Source organism: Malus sylvestris, chromosome 16, assembly GCF_916048215.2.
Source record: "Malus sylvestris chromosome 16, drMalSylv7.2, whole genome shotgun sequence".
In the NCBI taxonomy this organism is placed as follows: domain Eukaryota; kingdom Viridiplantae; phylum Streptophyta; class Magnoliopsida; order Rosales; family Rosaceae; genus Malus; species Malus sylvestris.
The window spans coordinates 11,706,854-11,717,171 of NC_062275.1; the positions used below are offsets into that span (position 1 = coordinate 11,706,854).

At 40.2% G+C, this 10,318-nt stretch overlaps 2 protein-coding genes and 1 long non-coding RNA gene across 4 annotated transcripts; all 3 read left to right on the forward strand.

The window, feature by feature from the left end:
- The first annotated feature begins 369 nt into the window (after positions 1-369).
- On the forward strand, positions 370-3,044 carry LOC126609112 (uncharacterized). Its single transcript, XM_050277116.1, has 3 exons — positions 370-783; positions 874-1,057; positions 1,153-3,044. Exons 1-3 carry the CDS (start codon positions 370-372, stop codon positions 3,042-3,044), a joined length of 2,490 nt encoding a protein of 829 aa, XP_050133073.1.
- Positions 3,045-3,618: 574 nt separating this feature from the next.
- On the forward strand, positions 3,619-4,392 carry LOC126608715 (uncharacterized). Its single transcript, XM_050276706.1, has 2 exons — positions 3,619-4,228; positions 4,326-4,392. Exon 1 carries the CDS (start codon positions 3,628-3,630, stop codon positions 4,207-4,209), a length of 582 nt encoding a protein of 193 aa, XP_050132663.1. The 5' UTR covers positions 3,619-3,627; the 3' UTR covers positions 4,210-4,228; positions 4,326-4,392.
- A 577-nt stretch (positions 4,393-4,969) lies between these two features.
- LOC126608455 (uncharacterized) lies at positions 4,970-6,186 on the forward strand. Of its 2 annotated transcripts, none has more exons than XR_007617875.1 (3): positions 4,970-5,046; positions 5,169-5,729; positions 5,979-6,186. It is a non-coding gene; the product is annotated as an uncharacterized LOC126608455 (long non-coding RNA). The 2 variants fall into 2 exon arrangements; XR_007617874.1 differs by having other exon boundaries at positions 4,973-5,250; positions 5,562-5,729.
- The last annotated feature ends 4,132 nt before the right edge of the window (positions 6,187-10,318 follow it).

Sequence of the window (10,318 nt, forward strand, 5' to 3'; positions counted from 1 at the left end):
CCAACCACATGTCCGTACTGCTACGCACGATTGTTTACTCGAGAAACTTTGAATATGTGTTGCTTGAAAGGAATAGTTACTTTACCCCCAATACAGTCTCCACCAGAAATGGTTGCTCTTTTCTCTGACCAAACACATGAGGGTAGACACTTCAGGCAAAATATTCGAGCCTACAATCACGCATTTGCATTCACTTAAATGGGAGTACACGTGGATGAAAGAATAAATATCGGTGGCCGTGCGATTTACACATTTCGTGCTCAAGGTGCATTATATCATAAGATTGGTGGACTTTTACCACATGAAGGAAATAGACCGTGATTTTTACAAGCTTATATATATGACACTGAGCATGAAGTTGAAAACCGAATGTGTGAAAGTGAAGTTTTAGATAGATGTGTGGTTGAAAAGATACAACAGATGTTGAACAACCATAATCCTTTTGTTCATACATTGCGAAGCCTCGGACAACGCCAAGATTTGCCGAATTGCAAGTTGATCCTAAAAGAGCAACCAATAGATCGGCGTCAGTATAGTCTACCATCAGCATCACAAGTTGCAGCAATTATAATAGATGGAGATGATGCCACCATTGCAAATGGAAGGGATATCGTGGTGGAGACAATTAGTGGAAGACTTTCTCACGTCCGAGACTATGTCGGATTTTATGATCCGTTACAGTATCCACTATTGCTACCTTACGGTACATATGGTTGGGATGTTAATAGTCGTGATGATGGTGGAAGAGCAATAACATGTTGCGACTATTATGATATGTTACAGGTTTGTACTGATAACATAATTTACTTCCCAATATATATATTTAAACTTAATTCCCATATTAAAAGCAATATATGAAATTTGCTTCTGCAGATACGCCATAATGGATCATCACTTTTGCTTCGAGGTGGGTGTCTCTTGCAACAATATGCTGTAGATAACTACATTAAAATTGAATCACAAAAACTTCGATGGCTGCGTTCTAATCAAGCCACAGTTAGAGCGGATCTCTATAAAGGACTTGAAGACTCTTTAAATGCAGGTCAACACAATGCAGGTATATATATCATTTCAGTTATCGTTATTTAAAAATATAACTTTGTTCAAAGTGTGTACAATATATACAGTTAATTGAAAATAAAAAATTCTTAGGTAGCATTGGGCGTAGAATTATTTTACCATCATCATTTGTTGGAAGCCCACGTGACATGTACCAACGATATCAAGATGCAATGACTTTGGTTCAAAGATTCGGAAAGCCAGATCTTTTTATTACCATGACATGTAACCCAAGTTGGGAAGAAATCAAAAGTGAATTACTCGCTGGACAAACTCCACAAGATCGTCCTGACTTACTCACTAGAGTATTTCGTGCAAAACTTGAGCAACTAAAAGAAGACATCATTGAAAAGGGTGTACTGGGCAGTATTGTTGCCTACACATACGTTATTGAGTTTCAGAAACGTGGTCTTCCACATGTGCATATGTTGGTGGTGTTAGATGAAAATGATAAGATCAATAACCCAGATGAGTATGACCGAATTGTTAGAGCTGAAATACCAAACGAAGACGTAGAGCCTCAACTTTACAATGTGGTGTTAAAGCATATGATTCATGGCTCGTGTGGGATTCATAATCCTCAATCTCCATGTATGAAAAATGGGAGCTGTAAAAGAAAGTATCCCAAACCATTTGCACCAGTCACTGTTCAAGGGAATGATTCGTATCCAATTTATCAAAGGCGAGGAAATCGATTGCCCGTCTCTCTTGATCGACAAGGAAACATAATGGTTGATAATAGTTGGGTCATTCCATATAATCCATGGTTGCTGTTAAGGTATGATTGTCACATCAATGTTGAAATTTGTGCAAGCATAAAAAGTGTCAAGTACTTATATAAGTATGTTTACAAAGGCCCAGATAGAGTGACAGTCGAAGTGCAATCAGACCCTGAATACGATGAAATAAAGCAGTTTCAGGATGCAAGATGGGTTTGCGCACCAGAGGCATTATGGAAGATATTCAAGTTCATTATTAATCGAATTTACCCATCTGTTGAGCGATTGCAAATACATCTTCCTAATATGCACCAAGTTCAGTTTCGTGCCGACGAGAGCATAATAAATATTCTACATGATGAGAGTACAAGAAAGACAATGTTAACTGAATTTTTTACACTTAATCATGTGGATGCAGAAGCGCGACGGTACTTATACATGGAAATCCCATCACATTACAGATGGATTCAAGCTCAAAGAAAGTGGTCTAAAAGAATGAATCGTTACAAGGTTATTGGGCGAATATATGCAGTTTCACCTGCTGAAGGTGAAAATTTTTACCTTCGGATTCTTCTTAATCATGTTAGAGGACCAACATCCTTCACAAACTTGAGAACAGTTAATGGGGTTTTGCATCCAACATTTAAGCAGGTAGCAGAACAACGAGGTTTGTTAGAAAGAGATGACAGTATTCAACAATGTTTGGTAGAGGCCTCCACAATTCAGATGCCATCGGCTTTAAGAAGATTATTCGTCACCATATTGGTATATTGTGCACCCATTGGTGTTCGAGGGTTATGGGATGAGTTCTATCCATTCATGATAGAAGATTATGTTTCCATGACTAACATAACTCCCACACTTGCTACCAACAGACTCTTGCGTGAGTTGAACATACTTTTGGTTCAATTTAATAAGAGTACAAACGAGTTTGATTTGCCCCAAATGACAAGAGGAAATGAATCAAGTTCAGGAATGACAAGATGCATTGAAGATGAGATATCCATAGGTATTCCACAACAAGATCTTGATGCAATTGAACGTTTAAATGATGACCAAAGAAGTGCGTTTAACATAATAATGGGTGCAGTTCAACGATCAGAGAATGCAACTTTTTTTTGTGGATGGTCCCGGTGGAACTGGAAAAACTTACTTATATCGCGCATTGTTAGCAAGCTTGAGAAGGTTGGGGCACATAGTATTAGCAACAACATCATCTGGAATAGCAGCTACGATATTGCCTGGTGGGAGGACAGCACATTCTAAATTCAAGATACCACTTAGTCTTGATGCATCATCGATGTGTTCGATTGGTAAGCAATCTGATTTAGCAAAGCTAATACAAAAGGCAAAGGCAATTATCTGGGATGAAGCAACAATGACGCATCGTCATGCATTTGAAGCACTCGATCGAACGTTCAGAGACCTAATAGATATTGACTTACCATTTGGGGGGAAAATAATGATATTTGGGGGAGATTTCCGACAAGTTCTTCCTGTTATCCGGAAAGGAACCAAGTCTGAACTAATCCAAGCAAGTGTTGTTAAGGCATCATTTTGGTTACAGGTAAAGATTTTAAAACTCAAACAAAACATGAGATCCATAAATGATCGTGAATTTTCAGAATTTTTACTTCGTGTTGGTGATGGGAGTGAAGATGTTATTATGGATGATATGGTAAAACTACCTGAATGCATGGTGATACCATGGGAGAGTGAGCATTCCATTAATCAATTAATTGCCAAAATCTTCCCTGACTTACAGGATCATATGAATGATGCAACCTACATGGTGGAAAGGGCAGTGGTAAGCATAACAAATGAAGATGTAAATGAAAAGATAATCAATATGTTTCCAGGTTTAGAAGAGACAATGTATTCATTTGATTCAGTTGAGGATGATGAAAGGAATTTGTATCAGCCAGAGTTCTTGAATTCAATCTCACTTGGTGGTTTGCCTCCGCACAAGTTAACTCTGAAAAGAGGTGCTCCAATCATGCTTTTAAGGAATATTGATCCGAAATTGGGATTGTGTAATGGTACAAGATTATTGTGTCGTGGTTCTTACCGAAATCTTATTGATGCTGAAATTCTGACTGGACAATTTGCCGGATCCAGAGTTTTCTTACCAAGAATCCCTCTCAAAAGTACTGATACTGCTGGGCTTCCATTTGAACTTACAAGAAAGCAGTTTCTAGTGAAACTAAGTTTCTCTATCACTATAAACAAATCTCAAGGTCAGACAATACCACATGTAGGCGTTTACCTTCCAGATCACGTCTTCAGTCATGGACAATTATATGTGGCTTTATCGAGGGGGGTCTCAAAGTCAACCACAACTGTGTTAGTAAAAAATGGCTCCATAGTCGGCCAACAAGGTGTATTTACACGGAATGTAGTATACAAAGAAGTCTTGCTTCATTCCAGCTAATTATGGTGATTCCTAATAGGTAACAACTTTATTAACGTTAACCTTTCAATATGCATTTCTCACTTATCATTTAACTCTTTCTATTTGATTTTTAATTTTCTCACTATTGTTTGTAGATTGGCAATGAAAATTTGAAGCGTCAATCAGGAACAAATGGGTGGAAATTGCAGCATTGATGTCAATTTTCATACCAAAAGAAACAGTGACATATAGACTTTATGGGTATTGTGAAAAATGTACATATTGTGATGTAGGTTTTATATTTTGACATTTAAGTTGTTTTGTATTTTGCTACGAGTACTTAATGTTTTCATCTACTCTTTTTTTATTTACATCTACTTACTATTGTTCATGGACTTTAGGTAGGAACTTGCATCCAAAATCTCATGTTGTTTGACAATTGCACGAGTAACATTTAAATCATTACTTTACACAAAGTTAAAACGAAAAACATGACAACTTTTTAGGACGTGCATGGTAAAGAAAAAGTTCCTCTTTGCAGAATACATTTAAAATATATTTTGACAACTACAATGAAAAAAAAAAACTAACACAATACACTTTTAGGGGCGCGTAGCGCCCGTGATGCAAAAATGCCTCTCGCACGCACGCTAGCGTGCGGAGAGGGTAGTACAAAATAAAACGCAGTGATAGTATTGTAACAAAAAACAGAAACTTAAAAATGGAAACTTAAAATTCTTTTTATTGAAAAAAAAAAAAACAGAAACTTAAAATTCTTTTTATTGAAAAAATGAAAAGAAAAAAAAAACTAATGAAATAGGGATCGTGGTGAATCACTCAAAAGATGGAAACTGAAAAAATTGCAACACGTTCAATGTAAAGCAGTTTCTTCAAATTGAACTGCCAATATCTCCTTCCATAAATATTTTCCCTGAACTTCTGTAAATTTTAAATTTTAAATTTCTTTTATGATCAACTTTTAGAGTTTTGGTTTGCAGACGACCATACTATTACAGATGGGGTTTTCGATTTCTTCATCAGATAAGGAAAGTGGTATCTCAAGACTTTTTACTTCTTCTGGTACTGTTTTTTATTTTTTTTATTTTTTTTATTTTTTAAATTAGGTTCTGTAAACAATTAGGACATCTGTGTGAAATTAGGCAAAAGCAGTTTCCTGGTCTGCTACGAGATGCTGAGTTTTGATTTAAAAATTAGGCACTATCAGCAATTGCTGTATAATATTTTGCAGTCTGTTTAATAGTGATATCAGTTTAGTACACTTTCGTTTTTTTCCCTTCATTTCTGTTTTTCTCTATCCCTCCCTCTCTCTATGCTTTGGGTTTTGTAGTGTTTGAATTAATGGGTTTGTGTTTGTTCTTCGATTAATGCAGAAGAATGGCGTCGGCAACAATATTTCTAAATTTTCATATTTTTCAGATCCCTTTTTTGATCAAATGGGTGGTTGAACTTTGATCCAAAGGTGTTGCTACATCGGCAATTCGACTGCAGGCGGATGTTGCATATTTTCAAGAAGATTAAGCAAGACCCATAATTGGACGGTATGCTCCCAGTATATTACTTGGTGAACTCATCTCCTAAACCTACGAGTAATGGGGTGCAGGAAAGTATAAAGACATACTAAATTCACTCGTGGGAATTTCAAGTGGGGTTTGCTTAATATTGTTGCTTACCATGCCATACTATATTATTTCTAGTTTGATCTGTTTCTGGATATCTGTCATTTACTCTATGTTGGCATTCACACGTGAGTGAACTCATCTCCTAAACCTACGAGTAATGGGGTGCAGGAAAGTATAAAGACTCATAACTGCATTGGCAGAGTGTCATCATTGGAGCGAAGTCTTGCGTCTTTATAGATTTGGAGAAAGCGTATGATAGGGTCCCAAGAGACATTCTTTGGAGGATTTTAGAGAAGAAAGGAGTACGAGTAGCATATATCCAAGCTATAAAGGATATGTATGAAGGAGCAAAGACTGCCGTAAGAACTCATGAAGGACAAATTGAAAGTTTTCCCATAACTGTAGGATTACATCAAGGCTCATCCTTAAGTCCTTACCTTTTTGCGTTGGTAATGGATGAGTTAACAGGACATATTCAAGATGATATTCCTTGGTGTATGCTTTTCGCAGACGATATAGTGTTGATAGATGAAACTCAGGAAGGGGTAAATGCAAAGCTTAACCTTTGGAGAGAAGAGTTGGAATCTAAAGGTCTTCGCCTAAGCGGATCAAAGACAGAATATATGGAGTGCAAGTTCAGTGCAAATGGAGGTCAAAACGAGTTAGGGGTGAGGATCGGAGATCAAGAAATACCAAAGAGCGACTGTTTTCGTTACCTAGGATCTATCTTGCAAAAGAACGGAGAATTAGATAGAGATCTCAACCATAGAATACAAGCTGGATGGATGAAGTGGAAGAGTGCATCCGGCGTGTTGTGTGACCGCCGTATGCCACTGAAGCTCAAGGGAAAATTTTATAGGACGGCAATAAGGCCGGCGATGCTGTATGGCACAGAATGTTGGGCGGTGAAGCATCAACACGTACACAAAATGGGTGTAGCGGAGATGAGGATGCTTCGTTGGATGTGTGGGCACACGAGAAAGGATAAGATTAGGAATGAGGATATCCGGAGTAAAGTAGGAGTAGCCGAAATTGAAGGAAAGATGAGAGAAAATCGGTTACGGTGGTTTGGACATGTGCAAAGAAGGCCTACTGACGCTCCGATTAGAAGATGCGACTATGGGACAGAGGATCAGGGCCGAAGGGGTAGAGGAAGACCTAGGAAAACTTTGGAAGAGACTCTAAGAAAAGACTTAGAGTACTTGGATCTAACGAAGGACATGACACAGGACCGAGCACAATGGCGTTCTAAGATTCATATAGCCGATCTCACTCAGTGACTTGGATTTTCCAAGTCTCCAACCGAGAAGTTTTCCCCACTCAGGAAATTAAGGGAACACTACCTCAACCTACATGCTCCACTCACAAAGCTTCAACAAAAGAAAATTCAAAGAACTTAGCGAAGAAGGCTTTGGTGTATTTAACACAATACGTTGAAATGAAGGAAAGCTTATTTATTGATATCCCCGATAAGCTACAAATATGTACATATACATAAGTCAAAATAAACAAACAAGAGGGAGCCTTCACAAAGGTTGCTTAGGAGAAGTCTCAGCAGTCGGTAGAGCCCCAGAAAGAGAAGGCACCGGAGGGGGATCATTCGGAGCCTCAGTACTGGACAAAACCCTAGAAGGAGGAGGCATCAGTGGTTGATCATTTGGAGCTTCATTACGCGGTACAGCCCCAGAAGACGAAGGCAATAAATGCCTTTGGAATAAACCCACAAATCTCTGATGATCAAGTAAAACCTGACCATCAGATTCCTTCATCTGGTCAAGCTTCCTCTTCATGTTTGTAGCATAGTCATGTGCGAGCCGGTGCAATTGTTTATTCTCATGCTTGAGCCCTCTAATCTCCTGTTTGAGACTCATCACTTCAGCCGCCAATGATTCAACTTGGCGGGTTCGAGCAAATAGGCGTTGGGCCATATTAGACACAGAACCTGCACACTGAACACTGAGAGCCAGAGAATCCTTAACAGTTAACTCATCAGACCGTTTGGAAAGTAGTCTGTTATCTTTGGGAGTGAGAAGGTTCCTGGCCACCACCGCAGCGGTCATATCATTCTTCATCACGGAATCCCCAACGGTAAGAGGACCAGTAGGGGAGACAAAGGATGGACGCCATATGTTGTCAGGAGAAGGCGGGGCTGCCTCTTCAACAAGGTTCAAGTCAAAACGACGGTCGGAGGGGTCAGACATTTTCAAAGGTGTTGAAGAGAGAAGAGGTCGGACAAATCAAGATCTTAGAAGAGCAAGAATGGAGCTTCTACTGGTGGAGATTCAAGTGTGCTTTGGAACTTAATGCCAGCCCCTATAAAAATCTGCACTCGACGGAGCTTCAGAAATCGAAGAGGCGTCTGCTCAGAAATCGAAGAGGCGTTTGCTTTCTCAAAAGCTGGGCTGCGCAAAGACCACGAAGGCCGATCTCAGAAATCGAAGAGGCGCTTGCTTTCTCAAAAGCTGGGCTGCTCAGAGACCACGAGGGCCGATCTTAAAAATCGAAGAGGCACCTACTTTTCCAGCCTTGTCAGCACCTGTCACACGCACACTCAGCTTTGCGGAAATTATGGGCATTCGGTCGAAGACTTCTGGTGAAGTAGAAAGCACATGAGTCTTACTGTTCAACCCACACGCAACAGTAGCTCATGGGTACCACAGATAACTTTGCCAAAGTTCTCTGCCAAAGTCGAACACGTGAAGCTTGCAGCTCCCACTACATCGCTATGACCAAGAAGGGTAAAAGAATAGCAAAGAAACAACACTAACAAAGTTTAGACACATAAATTTTGAAGGTCCAGCTACCATATTATTACCCACAAGGGTAAAGGAACAGTACCACTGCTGGATAATTGGAAAGTCCCTGTGTGTCAACCTCTGTGCTTCGTGGCAAGGTAGACTAGCAAACATGCCCAACCTTTAATCACATTCGAGAAAACACTCCCAACAAGATTGCTTGCTCCAAAATCGAAGAGGCACCGTCCTCCGAATCTCGAGAGCCAGACTCCCAACATGACTACTTTCTCAAAAATCGAAGAGGGTAAAGGAACAGTACCATTGCTGGATAATTGGAAAGTCCCTGTGTGTCAACCTCTGTGCTTCGTAGCAAGGTAGACTAACAAACATGCCCAACCTTTACTCACATTCGAGAAAACACTCCCAACAAGATTGCTTGCTCCAAAATCGAAGAGGCACCGCCCTCCGAATCACGAGAGCCAGACTCCCAACATGATTACTTTCTCAAAAATCGAAGAGACACTGCTCTCCGAATCTCGAGAGCCAGACCCCCAGCATGATTGCTTTCTCAAAAATCGAAGAGGCATCGTTCTCCAAATCTCGAGAGCCAGATCCCCGATGGGATTGCTTGTTCGAAAACCGAAGAGGCAACACTTTCCCAACTTCAAGAGCCGGATCTCCTTGGATAAAGCTGTCTGTAATCTTCACACGCAACATCAGCTTTCCAGATACCACAAACCACTTTTTCAAAGTGCTCTGACAGCGTTAAAACATGTGAAGCTGACAGCTCCCACTACCGTGCTATGACCAAGTAGGGTAAAGGAATAGCATTACTACTTGTTGTTAAGGAGACTCCTATATATGTCGACCTCCATCCCCAACGGACAGGCAGAACTGCAAAAATGCTCAACCCTTCCTCATATCTGAGAGGGCACTCCCAACGAAGCCTTTCGAAATATTTAGCTTTCTTTCCCCCCGATAATACCTCTGCAAACAAGCTATACTAGAGCAAGAATATCTCATATCATCAGGGTTAAAAGCAAGAGTATCCCATATCATGCTTTTTCCCTGTCTTTTCCTTTGACCTTGTTCTTACCTGCAAGACAAGGAGAAAGAGAGCAATCAGTCAGTACTTGGAATCAAGCTTCCAGCCAGGAACTGACTGCCTGGAACCCCTTACCTGATTACTTACCTGACATTGCTCTCGAGTACTCATCTTCAACATCTTATGCTTCCAAGGAAGATACCGCATCTGCCTGAGGAACAGATAGGGCAAGGGAGAAGGATACAAGGAAGCATGTGGAGACAAGCGTAACAGCACACGTGCCGATACATCCATTACTCTGTCAAAGCAAAAGTATCCCATATCAGCAGGGTCGAACGTACTCTAGATTTGATGGACTTGTTTTGACCCTCAAATTCTTCAGTCGGCCTTATACTCTGGAGGAAACCAGAAAACCCTCCAGCTCAGTTCAAGAATAAGCCTGTGGAAAGTTACTTCTTCAAAAGCAAAAGTATCCCATATCATCTCTTCTCATTTTCTTCTCTTTATCCTTCATGCTGCCTGCAAGATAGGGAGACTGTGAACAATCAGCCGGAGCTATGATTGCTTACCTTGTCTGTCACCTCTTTCAGCAGATCCCCTAGCTCGGCGACTTGGGGGACTCCCACTACATGGTTTGTATCGCGCTTGACCAAGCCTGAAACTACAAGTAAGCTTCAAGTGAAATTGATACATTACCTTGTGCATCTCCACCAGTTAAAGATACCACC